The 14274-nt window shown below is 57.2% G+C and overlaps 1 protein-coding gene across 1 annotated transcript in view; it reads left to right on the top strand.

The window, feature by feature from the left end:
• Nucleotides 1-11366, top strand: part of LOC118596711 (serine/arginine repetitive matrix protein 2-like) — a 37574-nt gene extending 26208 nt beyond the window's left edge. Inside the window, exon 6 of the mRNA XM_036207591.1 lies at nt 10977-11366. Within this exon, the coding sequence (XP_036063484.1) occupies nt 10977-11000 (24 nt within the window). The 3' untranslated portion in view covers nt 11001-11366. The remainder of the gene's footprint in view (nt 1-10976) is intronic.
• The last annotated feature ends 2908 nt before the right edge of the window (nt 11367-14274 follow it).

Here is a 14274-nt window from a genome sequence, read left to right as displayed (position 1 = left end):
CCATGACGACCCTTTAATTTTTTTCCCCTAAAGTATAGGTTTCATGTAGCCCAGGCTGACCTTGAACTTGCTATGTAGCCGATGCTAGCCTTGAACTCCTGATCCTCCTGTTTCTACACCCATGTTCTGGGATTACATGCGTGTGCCGTTGTGCCTGGCTCTGAAAAAGCTTTTGAGATTGTCAGTGAGTGACGAATACTGCTTTCCATAGGGGCTGCGCCATGTAGAACTGCCCGTGGGGTCTAGACGAGTCAGGCAGTAGGGTGTGGGGGGGCTTGTGGCCAGCTTCAGCAGCCAGCCAGCTCTGCCTGATGGCGTGGAAGCTGGAGTTTAAATCCACAGAGCTAGCCAACACAACCAAACTGCACGCCGCAGCTGGGCGGTGTTTGGAACTGCCAGCCTGCCCCAGAAGGCGAACTCTACAAACGGATTAACTGGGGGGAGGTATTTAGCCCTCCTTTACATAATAACAAGGGCTAACGTTTATCGAGGGCTTGCTCTGTGCCAGGAGACTACTAAACACTTTACTGGGATTATCTGCCTTGATCCTCACACCCACCCTGAGGCGGGCAGGGTGCAATCACTGTCCTTACTTTGTCGTGGAGGCAATTATACCATAGAGAAGTTAAGTCTGGGGCCCGAGGTCACACAGCAGCAGGGAGGTAGTGTGTGTGTGTGTGTGTGTGTGTGTGTGTGTGTGTGTGTGTGTGTGTGTGTTGGGGGCTCTTCCCTGTAACCCACCCCCCAGGACAGAGGTGGGGAGGGAATGGTAGACCCACTTGGCAGGCGAACACTGGAGTCTGCAGCTTTCCATGTCTCTCACGTCGCTCGCGGATACTGGGGGAGGGGGGGAGGAAAAACAAAATGAAACAAATGCAGGGTGTCGTGCGGCCGAGGAAGAATATCTTAATTTTTATGAGCTTGTTAACATTCGGGAAGGTAAGGATGCAGAAATTCATACCCCTCGTTGGCATGTGTTAAGGGGAGGGCTGAGGTGACACAGAAATACCCACCCTGTGCCTCCGGGTAAGGCTGGCCTTCGCTCCTGCCCAGTCCTGGCTTGGGGTGGCTGATTCCAGGTGAGTTTGTGATCCGGCTGTGGCCATGGCTCCTGCTGGGCTCGGTATTCCCTCGTTGTGGCTGGGCCTCCTCTTGCTCTGCTGGTTCTGGGAGCCTCTGGCTTCAAGGCCATCAGCAGGCAGTGACTTGGCCCTTAGATCAGAGAGAGTGTGTTCTAGCAACTGCCATCCGCCACTTCAGAGACCCCCGGGAAAGCAAGAAGGTCCGAGGCCGGTTGCTTCAGACCTCTGGGACTCAGTTCCCTCAGCTTTAGAGCCTAGACAGTGATAGCCACACCTCCTAGCTCTGTGAAGATGACACTGGCTTGTCAGGCAGCCACACACCCCCTTTGCTGGGTGAATCATGTCTTCTGAACTCCTTGTCTTCCACGAGCTGGATGAAGAAGGAGGTGATCCTTGCTCTGGAGTCCCATTCTGGCCTGGTCCAGGACGCTGTCCTGAAGCCCGAAGCCCCATAGCCCCACCCCCACACACCACGTCTCACAGACAAACGTCTGGTTTCCTGCAGGTCTCCCCAGAAGCTGTGAGCTTCCTCAGGGGCAGTGCCATGCCTGTCTGCTCTCTAGGGTCCCTCACTCCTGCCCCAAGGCATGGACTAGGACCTGGAGGAGCAGAATCAAAGTCATGAGTGACTTACCGTGGTGGCTTTCGCTTTGGGAATCAGAAGTCCCTTGCAAGTATGGTGATTTATGAGTTGAGAGTGTTTCTGGCTTAGCCATCCTCACTGGGTCTCCCCAAGACAGGAAGAAGAAAGGCAGGGGCTGGGCACCATGGTGACAGGCCTAGAGATGGGCAGGGTGGCGGGAGCCTGCTGTTTTGCAGCTGGCCCTCACTGCTGTCTGCTCTGGTTGGGTGTGAGGCTCATGGGAAGAGTGGGTATTCTTTCTTCCAGGGGTAGCCCCAGAGGATGGGGACACTGGGCTGCTTTGGGGAGATGTGACAGGCCTGTGGGCCTCAGTTTCCTGTTTGTGGAGTAGATAGCTATGCAGAGAATCTCTCCTTGTGTCTGGGCTGTGGGCAGCTCACACTTCGACACCAGGGACCTGCTCAGAGAACCTGGCCTGTCCAGATGGTTCAGTCCCAGGAGCCCAGGTCTCTAGGGAGGGGGAAGGCAGATGCACTTGTCCCCAGGTGTGGGTGGGATCTGTGCCAGCCAACCTTGGGCCTTCCTCTGGGTTTCTGCATGGGGGCTCTCTGGGGTTAGGTCAAGGCCGCTGGCCAGGGAGGCTAATGACCCACCTCTCTAACCATCACTGCACCCCACCTTCCATGTTCTCTGTCAGGGACTTGCTGGGTTTTGCCCCCGGCCTCAGGGTCTAGCTTTAGTAGGGAGGGAGGCAGTCCAGGTCAGAAGCTCTGTCCTCAGTGGCTTGCTCTGAGCACTTGGAGGAGCACCTCTCTGCCTCAGTTTCCCTCTCTGTACCTTGGGGCTTCTTTGAGATTTCAGTGGTGTCTTTAGATCCTTATATTTTTTTGCCTCACTAAGGAAGGCCTTGCGGGGTGGCTGGGACCAGGGAGAGGAGAGGTAATGAATCTAGGTAGATGATCTAGGTAGATGTGCGTTTTCATTTTAACCAATGGGAGCCAGCGGCTCTGAGGACAGGGCAGGAGCTTAGGTGTGTGACTCTGGGGGCTCACAGGGATGGGAGAAGTGCTGGCTAAGAGGGTCACTGTAGACTGAGTAGCCCCCTCAAAGCTTAGGGCAGCAGGGGAGAGACAGCTCTAGGGGCCCTATGTGGAAGAAGATGGTGCAGGGAGCTGGGTCCAGAGGCTGACAGACAGCCTCTGAGACCAGGATTCTCAAGGTCAAGGAGGAGGGCAGACTTGGAGACCAATCCTTCTGGGATGACTATTGCCTGCCGGGCTGGAGGACTTCCTGTAGGAGGCAGCTGGGAGTCCCTGGTGGGAAATAGCAGTTGCCAGCACACTGGGCTGTGGGAATCTCTGGGTAGGCCAAAAGGTGTGAGCAGACGCTAGCCTTAGACAGTGAGATGTTTACAAGGCAGCCCTGGTGGGGTCTGGAGGTGAGCATGAGGAAGGCCTCAAGGAGAAGCCAGGATTCCGTGTCTTCTAGCCGTAGGGAACATGTAGGGCATTCGAGAGCTGTGGTGTGGGTGTGGCATTTCGGAGCCAAACTCCAGTGCAGAGAGCAGAGGGGAAGAGGAGACGAGGGATGGAAAGGGGGCTTGACGCCGTTCTGGAGAGTTCTGGAGTGAGGGAGAGTGGTAGGGAGGGGCAGGTCAAGAGAGGGGTCATAACAAGGCCCATATACAGAGGGCCCAGCACAAGCAAGGTGGGGGGAATGGTGTGCATGCATATATAGGTGAGCACAAGTGTATGTGGCATACGTGTACATATGTGTGACATGTATGTGCACATGGGTATGCATATGTATGTGCACGGCACACACACAGGCTTGCATGTATACGTTCATGTGGCATGTGTACATGCATAACGTGGCACATAAGCATATGTGTATGTGTGTGGTGGGAGGTAGTTTGAGCTGAGAGGATGCATTTCATCCAGGTTCCAGCCATGGGGCCTTGTCAAATCCCCAGGGAGCTGGGGAGGTGCCAGGTGACTCTGGAGCCTAGAATGGTGCCAGGTGGCTGGGCAGGGGGATAGGCTGAGGTTGGCGGTCAGGAGGGGGCTTCCTGGGGGGAGCTGCTACGGCTGTCTGTGGCACTGTTACGTGGCGGCACACGGGGAGGGAAGGGTGGGTCAGATCCAGGGTGAGGGCTTGCTTGGGGTGGGGTGGGGGGCTCAGTCGTGGTTGGAGCTGCTGCTGCTGCTTGGACAGGCTCACGTGCAGAAACAGCTGGACTAGAAGCCGAGCATCCCAGCTGCCTTTGAAGGGTGAAAGGCAAGGGCAGAGCCAGAGGGAACCTGTAGCGTGAGGTCATTGTGCAAGGCTCGAGGTCGCCATGCATGGCATTGCACGGGCTAACAGATCTGGTGCCCTAGTTACGGCTGCAGGGCTCTGAGCAGGCTTTTGTGAGGAGGACCCTGAAAGGGCCTGATTCACGAGGTGCTCTGCAGTATGCGCTGCTCTGATTTCATCGAACATTGTGTCCCTAGAGACCCAGGAGGAAGCCAGCCCAGAGAAGCTGAGCAGGCTGCCTAGGGTCACACAGCTGGAGGTTTCGGAGCAAGAGTGTGGGGCCAGGTTGCAGGTGCCTGCTCGCTGTCCTTGCCTCAGAGCCCGTGGCTCGTGGGATGCAATCAGATGTTCTGTCCCTCTTCTGTTCAGAGGCCCTTGTGCCTCTCGGGAGCAGATGCAGGCAGGGGTTAGCTCCTGGACAGCTGCCTGCCTTGTCGTCAGAGCCTCTGCTTGCCTGTGTGTGAATGGGGGCCCATGGACGAGAGGACAGCTGTGTCAGCTGCACATTGCAGACGAAGCTCATCTCAGAAGCTCTGACCATGTCCTTCTCTTTTCCATGTCCCTTGGCACCCACCTGGCCTGACACTTCTGAGCAGGTCCAAGCCGGGATGGCACGTGATCAGCACGCTGGTCAGGTCCCTAGAGTTGTGATAATAACCACATGGAGCCTGTTGGGGGGGGGCAGTAGTGAGAACACCCACCGTGCTGGAGCTAGGACTGGTGGGGACCTGCCAGGGGGCACGGGGTCCTTTTGCTTTCCTGCTTTCCCTCCAGGGTTCCTTCTCTGTGTTGGCTTCGTGCTGCGACAGAGTCACCCGCATACTGCCCTGGCCCTCGAGAGGGGAAACCGTGGGCCTTGGGTGAGCAGCCAAGTGCGGGACAATTCGGTAGAGAAACCTGGGATGGGGAAACACATCCTGGAGGCAGTGACAGGGCCGGTGCTGGGGAGGTTCACAGCAGAGGTGGGAGAAGATATAGGCTCTTTTCACAGATGCTTCCTATCACTTTAAGGAGCGAGGGTCCATCCCCAGGACTGCAGAAACCCCAGTTGGTTTTGAGAGGCACAGGCAGCCCCAGAGCAGCCTTCTCAGCCTTCTGGAAGGCTTCTTGTCTTGCAGGCTGTGTCGAGAGGTTGCAGGTGGAGAGCAAGGGGCTGGACCGTGAGGTGGGTCTCATCACCCGGTGGGAGAGGCAGTGTTGTCGATAAAGCTAAGCAGATGGCAGGTGATGGTGACCTTGACATGTGGGGGGTGCTTGGGGAGGAGAAGCAGGGTGGGCCTGCTGAGCTGGAAGCATGTTTGGACAGCCTATGGTGGCATCTAGCAGGCTGATGCCTGAAGTGCCAGCGCCCAGGGCAGTGGTTCTCAACCTGTGGGTCACAACCTCTTTGGGGGGGGGGTGTCAAATGACCCTTTCACATGGGGTCACATAGCAGATGTTTGAGTTACAATTCATAACTGTAGCAAAATTACAGTTATGGAGTAGCTATGAAAATAATTTTATGATCGAGGTTGGGGATCACCACAACATGAGGAACTGTATTAAAGGGTCGCAGTGATAAGAAGGCTGGGAACCACTGAGCTAGGAGAATAGCACATGTCGGACCATGGAGAGGAGGGGGCGGAGGAAGGCACCCTGACGAGGGACTTGGGAACCTGCAGCAGTCAATGAGTCTGGATAGAAGGGGCACTCTAAAAGGCGGTGGGGTGTGCTGAGGCCTTGGTCCAGGCCATCATCTTCTTTGGCTTCAGTTTTTCCCTCCTCAGGGCTGTGGCCACCGGTGGCTTTGAGGTTCCTTCACTAAGGTTCCTCAGAAGGTCTGAAGATGGCTGCAGCCGGTGCCTGCTGCCTGATCACGGACCTGGGGACTTGAGAACCGACAATTGGCGTTGGCTGCTGCATTTACTGACCACCCTACTGTATACCTGCCTTGTGTTGGGGGCTGGGGAATGGCTCGGGAACTGCAGCTCCCCCACCCCTGCGTTGCTCACAGCAGGTACGACAAAGATGCACCCAGAGAACCAGGAGGACCACATTGCTTTCTGCAAGCCCAGTCTGAAAATGTGGCCTTTCCTAAGAGGAGTTGGGAGCTAGTTACTTTACAAAATAATTGCCAGGAAGGTATCTTTAGACTCCAAAGCTTGGGTGTGTTTGTGAGGGTTTTGGTTTGCCTGGGCCTCATGGGTGTCCTGAGCTCCTGTCTGCTTGTCCTCTCTTCTGTCTGTCCGTGTCCTAGGCCAGGCAGCTACTGAGCTTGGCAGGTGCCGTGATGTGTGGACAGTCTGCTTAGCAAAGCGCAGGCCTCTGAGGTGCCTGGCTTCCCAGACTCAGCAGCTTCTGCCTGTCTTCTAGCCTCCTGATGGCCCTGTGGTGCAGGGCCTGTACCCTGCCTGCCCCAGGAGCTCCTGGTCGCTGGTCCCTTAGACTCCCATCCCTTGGCGATGGTCGGCATGCTTCTGCTGTTTCTTCCCCGTGTCTCTGTAGCTCAGGGTCTGTGGCTGTGGGAGGAAAAGGTCTCTTTGATGGAGAGTCCCTGGGCTGTCTTGCCCTGGGAAGAAGGAAGCTAATGTCTGCTGAGGGAGGGCCATGCCCAGGTCTCTGCTGCTGGATGCTCCCCCCCACACACACACACGCACACCAGCAATCTGAGCATCCATCTCGGGGAATTTCATTCCTGTTCCTAGCTGTGTGTCATTGGGCAAGTGGCTTCACTGCTCTGGGCCTATTTCCTCATCTCTCCAATGGGTAGGGCAGCTAGGCCTACCCCTTAGGATGCGAGTGACTGAACAATCTGGCCTGTGGTCGGAGCCTGGTTTTGATCTTGCTGTAACCAGATTTTTACAGGGCAGAGCTTGCATCCCATGGCCACTGTCCTGAACAGGCCACTTTCTCTTGGGCCTTGATCTCATCTGAGAAGTGGTCTGGTTAAGCAGGGGTCCTGTTGGCAGTGGATGGCCCACTGAGTGGCCCCAGGACTCCACAGGAAGCTGCTTTCCCCCCCCCCCAAGACAGGGTTTCTCTGTGTAGTTTTGATACTCATCCTGGATCTGCAGACCAAGCTGGCCTCGAACTCAGAGAGATCTGCCTGGCTCTGCCTCCCAAATGCTGGGATTAAAGGCATGTGCCACCGCTGCCTGGCCACAGGAAGCTTCTTTATGGGGTACCAGGTGCATCACTGCCTATTACTGGGGCTGTGAGTTGGGGCTGCTAGCCGTGTGACCCTATAGGCCTGAGAGGAACCCATACTCGGACAAGGTGGGTAGGGTCTTCCAGGGGAACAGCAGATACAGCCAGGCCCTTGGGAGTTGGGGGTAGTACCTTCAGGATGGCTTCTGGCTTCAACCTGAGACCCGAGGCAGCTCCTGATGGTCTCTGAAGCCCTGTTTGGTGGTCCTTGGGCAGCCCAGCAGAGGGAGAGGAGGAAGCAGGGGATGCTAGAGGTTCTGCTGCTGCTGCTATCCACATAAGAGCTGCTTCTGGTTTGAACAATGGGGCAGCAGGTGTGAGGCCTGGACAGGTGTCAAGGTAGATTGGAAATGAGGGATGAGGGAGAGGCCAGAGTTAGGCATGAGGATGATGATGGAACAGAGGCACCCAGAGGTTTGGGAAGGAGCCCACGGTGATACAACGGAGGGTGAGAGGAAGCTTCAGGCTGCATCTCAGTTTGGGCAGGGGCAGCAGCGGGGGGGGGGGGGGGGGGGGGGGAGGACGAGGGCAGCTGGCCCTGCTGATGTTGGTGGCCCTCGGCCTGGAGCTGCCTGGGGAACACAGTGGAGGCAGAAAGCGGGTTGCAGCCAGTGGGATGTGGGGCGGGGGAGACGCTGCGCGAGGCATCCTCATGCTTCATTCGAGGGCTCTCTGGGTACCAGGTATAATGGAGACTAATGTGATGTCTGCCGAGGAACCGGTGGACGTGCAGCTCCAGCAGGCAGCGTGGATATGGAAGGAAGGGCTGGGCTCGGGAGGGGCTCGGCTCGGGAGGGAGGGAGGGAAGGAGGGAGGCGCTGGACGGAGCAGGCCTGCACCAGGTGGTCTGTGGCTACCTGAGCTCACAGCCCCGCTCAAGCCTTTCTGGGGAGATGACTGTGACCTCGCCGGCCTCTGTCACTCCACATCTGCCTCCCCACACCAAAACAAAGTATATACACTGTTGTGAGGATAGGTACAGTGCTGGGTTTAGCACAAGACTTGGGGCTGGGAAGGGCTCAGGAGGTGCTGGGGGTGATCATCAGTTCTGCTGTTATTATATTCTCGAGGACAAGGGATGAGTGTGTCCAAACCGACAGAGCAGAGACAAAGGGTGGGGCACCCCCCTCCCCCCCCCCCACACACCTTGACAGAGCTGGCCCACAGAGACTGACCTCTGTCTGATTTTACCAGGTCAACATGTGGGAAGCCCAGAGAGGGTAAGGGTTTTGTTCAAGGTCACACAGCAGCCAGTGATGGGAGCAGACCTGTTGGCTCTGCGGGCGGCGGGTGGGGGGGGGGCGGTCTGGGTGCTTTGTTCCCCTCCTTTGTGAAGAAGAGATGCGATCATTTATCAGGGGAGTTTAATAATGAATGAAGTCGAAGTGTCTCTAATGCAGGCAGCAGGCCCGAGGTAATAAAGGACCCTGTATTAATTCAGAAGTTAATGAATATGCAGGTGTGTCTGAATGATTAATGGGGCTCCCAAAGGCCTTGGAGAGGAGGTGTTGAGCTGTTGCTGGTGCAAACATGAATATTGCATACATCTGGGAAGCTCCTGGGAGCAGGTGGGCATGAACGAACTGGGGGGGGGGGCACAGTGGCCAGAGCACTGGAGATGCCCAGACAGATCCGCCGGGTCATGACCAAGCAGTCTCACGCTCTTGCACGTTCTTGAGCAAGTAGGTTAACTTTTGGGAGCCTCTGTGCCCTCAAAGCAGGAGGAGACGGACAAACTAACTAGCGGCTGGTTCCCAGGACCCGGAAGAGCCAGTGCGCAAGCCTTGTGGGCTGAGGCAGACTCAGGGGGCCCGGCTGATCCAAACTGGCGCAGGATTTTGTGAGGGGAGCCAGGCGGGCACCCGTGAGGCCCTGGGTTCAAGCCTGAGTGAGGGGAAGCTAGGAAAGAGAGTTGAGATGTAGATGAGCAAAGACAAGACTGGAAAAGACTGGATTATAGAAACCAGTGAAGAACAGCACTTTACAGTTTATAAATGGGCCGGGGCCCTCCGTCTACCCTTTGCTTCTCGTAGTAGCCGCATGGAGTTGAGAAGGTGCCCTGGGGGATGCCGAAATGCCTAGGCTCCGGGAGGTCTGGTTTCTGTCCAGGCTGCTGGCAGTGAGGGGTAGCGAGGGAGAAGAAGGCTTTCGAACTCAGAGAACTTGAAGACAGAGCCCCTAGGGGATGGGGGTGGGTGGGATTGCCGTTGGGCTCCTCAGCTTCTCTGCCTGCTGTGTGAGTCCGGCTGAGTTGAGATTTTCATGAGACCCTGCTCCTTTCCCCATGTGTGGCTCCTCGACTCTGCTCAGAACCGGGGTTATGAGTTCGGGGGCACTTGTCTTAGATCCTGGGAGCAGTGGGCGCCGGGCCTCACGGTCACTTCTCAGCCTTGCTTGTCTTACCCTTCCTGCCAGTAGGGTGATATCCTAAGCATTCGGGACCTGGTGCTAGTGAGGTGCCAGGAGGCATGTCTCCTTCTCTGACCCGTGTCTGGCTGTGGGCACAGCACCCTTGGAATGAGTCTGTGGTGCCTTTTTCATCCTTCGGATCCAGGCGGGGCATGGCGGCCACATTGGGCACTGTTACATTCTGGGGTTTGCAGGGTGGTTCAGACTGTCCCCTCTGGCTTCATTCCCAATAAAGCCCTGCCTCCTTCTCATGAAGCTAGGATGGACCCAGAGGACAAGGAGCACCAGAGCTTGGCCCACCCAGGCTAGCTTTTGTGACTACCAGCTCCTGGCTGTAGAGGCTGTCGGAGCAAGCTCCAGAGCTCTGGCCGCTAGGTCTCTTCAATTATGGCTCCATACTCCTAGGCAATGAGCGAGTCACTGCCTAGACACCTTTGGCTTCAGGGAAACCTCATTTCTCTCTTCTGCTTCCTGGGGCTCTGGCCTGCACCCCGAGGGCCTCTCCCAGCCAGCCCTGCTGGGGTAGAACTCTGTTGACCTTGGCGGTCCCTGTCCTGATGTAGCTTGCTGTGATAATACACAGAAACCAAGGCCCAGAAGGAAGGCAGCTATGGGGCAGGGCTGGGGTTGGGGCCCTGTGGGGCCCACTTAGCTGTGTATTTATAGACCCCACTGATCTATATTAACTCTGGGCCTGCTCAGGCTTTGGTAGCCTGGGATCTGAGGGCTGCTTTGAACCATCTGGGGGGGGGGGGCTGCTGTAGCTGAGCTCATCCCCTGGGGAGAGGCAAACAGGGGTGAGCCCCCTTCTCACCTTCCCCTTTTGTGGCTGGGGGTTCCTGCTGGGTACTTGGCTTGCACAGTCTTTCGCTGCTTGGGCTGGACTGGGGCCACCCTTGACGGGGTGGGGGTCGGGGTCGGGGTGGGGGTGGGGTTGGTATCTTCATCTGAGGATTGTCCGTGCCTTGCTCCTTCCGGCTCTGCGGGGGGGGGGGGGGGGACTGCCTATGCAGTGTGGGATCCAGGGCAGTCCTGCCCCTGGCCCAAGCCTCAGTCCTCGCAGCTGTAGAATGGGCATGATTCCCAGGCAGTTCTCAGGCATGGATCGGGTGCCAAGCAGTCACAGCTCCTAAGCTGGAGGCCACTATGTGCATGCCTCCTGCATCTCTTGCAGTCCTTGTCTCGTGCCCGGAGGAACCCAAGTGGCACCTCTAGATGGACCCTGTGAGAAACCTAGGGGCAGCATGACTTGATTTCAGACTCACCGACGTCTGAATGTTCCCTCTCCCCAGGCCCCTCTCCAGGGCCTGTGGGGTCCTTGGTGGGGGGTGTGTGTGTGACTGAACTCCTCCCCCAACAGCGTGGGCCGGCCCCCTGGTTGCCATGGAAACAGCTCCACTAACTCTATGCTTCTCTTCCAGAGCAGAGACGACTGGCCGCCCTGAGTGCAATTCAATTCAACAGACATTTACTGAGTGCCTACTATGTGCCAGGCCTTAGGCTAGGCACTGGGGAGCACAGAGAGAGGAGAGTGGGGGGAGGTTTCATTTTCAGATAGTTCTGGTACCAAGAGAGAAGCCTTGTGGAGAGGGTTGCAGCAGCAGAGCCCAGGCAGGGTTCAAGTGCATCACAGGAGGGCTACTGTTTATCTATGCCTCAGTTTCCCCACCTGTAACATGGGAGGGCAAGGTGGGGTGAGGATTTCCCAGGATTCCATGGGCCACTTCCTTGAGGGTGGGGTAGAGCAGGGAGGCCGTCCCTCTCCTGCAGGCTCCTCAGAGAAGGGGCAAAGTTCTGGGCCCCAGGGTGTGTTGGGGGTGGGGTGGGGGGACAGGCGGAGATGTTTTCCCAGACTCAGGAACACCATGAACAAAGACCTGGAGGACATGGTGCGGGGGTGAGGGGGGGTGAGGGTGGGCATCCCAGATGCTCTGTGGGTCTAGAAATGGTGTGAGCTCAGAGAGGGTGAGGAGGTTTGAGGGCATGAGTGAGGTGCTTGGGGGCAGTGGCAGCCATGGTGGGCTGTTGAGGGAGTCAGGGACACATCTTGCTTTGCCTCACCCTTCTCCTCTTCCTGTCCTTGGAACGTCCATAGTCCCAGCAGCCACGCAGTTAGTGTGGCATCTGTGTTGTGCTGGGCATGCCACTGTCAGTCTTTGCTACTTCCCCCGGAGGTGGGTATTCGTGGGCCCAGGCCACAGGGTAGCACACCAAGTCTAGAGAGGGAAGCATCTTGTTCAAGGTACGATCTGACCCCAACCCCCTAGGCTCCTACTATTACCTCTCTCTGAGGGGGCCTGTGCTCTGTGTGGCCTCCTCTCCCATCTTGTCTATCCCAGTGACCCCAGGGATTCCCAAGAGTCACGACAGGAAGACACCCAGAAGCCACTAGTTAGACTGTGGGCTTGGCAGCCATCCTTAGAGACCAGCCCAGAGGTGGCTCCTTCCTGGCTTCACGTGTGAGTAGCCTGAGGCTCCGGTCCAAGGTTAGACGCAGGAAGGGACAGCTTGGGCTGAGATCGAGTCTCTTTAGCAGCAGCTGAGGCTTTGGGGATGTTGAAGTTGCCCCACCCTGACTGAGGAGGAGCTGCTCCCAGACAGCCTCATCAGGGAGTGCCAAGGACTCAGATCTCAGATCTGGGTTCAAGTCCTGGTGTTGCTTTGCATGACTGTGTGATGGTGAGAGACCATTAGCCACTCTGAGCCTCGGTTTCTTTATTGGTTTCTGGGAGGGCTGGCTTTCCTATCCATTTAGCAGCGGTAGATATTTATTGAGCACCTACCGAGGCCTGGTGCCGGCTGGGTTGGTGGGGAGGCTCACAATTGGGCCTTCCTTGGGGAACTGAATCTAAGGGAAAAGCCAGTGGCGGTTAGGATTCTGGTAGGGACGGAGAAGGACAAAGCCCAGGCAAGGGGCTGTAGGGACCCACAAAGAGCACCCCAACCAGGTGAGGAGAGTAGGTTCCAGCTCCCAAAGGACCACAGGGGCTGGGCTCTGGGTGTGCTGGAATTTCCCCGGATCAGCCAGGAGCCAGGGAAGCCTTTCTATTAGGGAAAGCCATTCTCAGATTAATGTTCTAGCAAGTTCTCCCTCTGCTGGGTGGAGGAGAGATGTGAGAGGTTGGTAAACCTGGAGGCAGACCAGAGAGGATGCTAAAGAAGGACCCATGGGGCTGCTGGGCAGGATATCCCAGAGAGAAGCCAGGCAGGGTGAAAGGAGGGGAAGAGGGTCCTTCTAGGTGCCAGGGAGGGGACAGGCAGCTGGGACAGGGCTAGAGGGCATAGGTGACGGTGGTCAGCACAAAGCCATCTCATAGGAACCATGGAGAGGACCAAGATGTGCTCTGGGGCAGGAAATAGGCTTAAGGGGAGCAGAGAGCTGGGGTGGGACCCCGGGGAAGGCTTCTGAGGAACAGGGACATGGGAGGAAAGCCAGCCATGCAGTTCCTCAGGCTGGGAAGGCTGTGTTTCCTTCCACCCACTGTGTTTTCCCAGAGGGAGATAGTGGATGTCAAGTCATGGGTGGCAGGAGGGCCCTGAGGAGGCAGGGAAGGCAGAAGCCTAGCAAAGAGATGCAGCCCGCCCTGAGCGCTGATGCGGCGGTCACCCGCAAGACCTGCAGTGTGTCATCCAGTGGTTCCATCAAGAGCGCCAAGGTCTTCAGCCTGGACGTGCCAGACCATCCAACCCCCACCGGGCTGGCCAAGGGCGACTCCAAGTACATAGAGAAAGGCAGTCCCCTCAACAGCCCGCTGGACCGGCTTCCACTGGTTCCCACCAGCAGCAGTGGAAGTAGTGGTGGTGGTGGTGGTGGTGGTGGTAGTGTTGGTGGTGGTGGCGGCGGTGGCATTCACCACCTGGAGGTGAAGCCGGCCTACCACTGCAGCGAACACCGGCACAGCTTCCCTGCTCTCTACTATGAGGAGGGCACCGACAGCCTGAGCCAGCGCGTGTCCTTCCTCAAGCCACTGACCCGTTCCAAGCGCGACTCCGCCTATTCTCAGCTCTCCCCAAGACATTACTACTCAGGGTATTCCTCCAGCCCCGAGTATTCGTCTGAGAGCACACATAAGATCTGGGAGCGTTTCCGGCCCTACAAGAAACACCACCGTGAGGAGGTGTACATGGCTGCTGGCCATGCCCTGCGCAAGAAGGTCCAGTTCGCCAAGGATGAGGACCTGCATGACATCCTTGATTACTGGAAGGGGGTCTCGGCCCAGCAGAAGCTGTGACCCTCTCCTCCCCCACCGGTGAGGTGAGGGGGAGGGCAGGGGCACTCGGGGGATGGGCCCCCTGCCAAGGGTGGCCGGGAGGCGGGGAGACAGGCCAAGGGGTCCGGGCCAAGGGGCCCGGGCCTAGGAGTGGACGTACACGCACACACGCACACACGCACCCACACACACACTTGACCACCACCTGACTGTGAAGCAACCAACACCCAACAATAAGGGACAGGAAAACAAACATTTTCCTTAAAGTTTACAACCTGCTGCCGAAAGCAATTGTCTCTACTGTGCTGCCCAAGGGACTCATTGGGCTGGGGAAAGAGGCCAGAGAGGGTGTGGGGCCTGGGACTCAGGCAGGTTTGGTGGGAAAAGAGTCTGGAATAGAAGCAAACCATAAGAGAGCCCTCTTGTTCAGAGAGGGTATCCTCCGAGCTGGGGGACGTTTCCCTTGGAGATCTGGCAACATGTGGACATTGGGCATCCTCTCCTCCCA

The sequence above is a fragment of the Onychomys torridus genome, chromosome 16 (assembly GCF_903995425.1).
Source record: "Onychomys torridus chromosome 16, mOncTor1.1, whole genome shotgun sequence".
Classification (NCBI taxonomy): domain Eukaryota; kingdom Metazoa; phylum Chordata; class Mammalia; order Rodentia; family Cricetidae; genus Onychomys; species Onychomys torridus.
The sequence above is the reverse complement of the archived record's forward strand: the minus strand, read 5'-3'. Positions and strand labels throughout refer to the sequence as shown.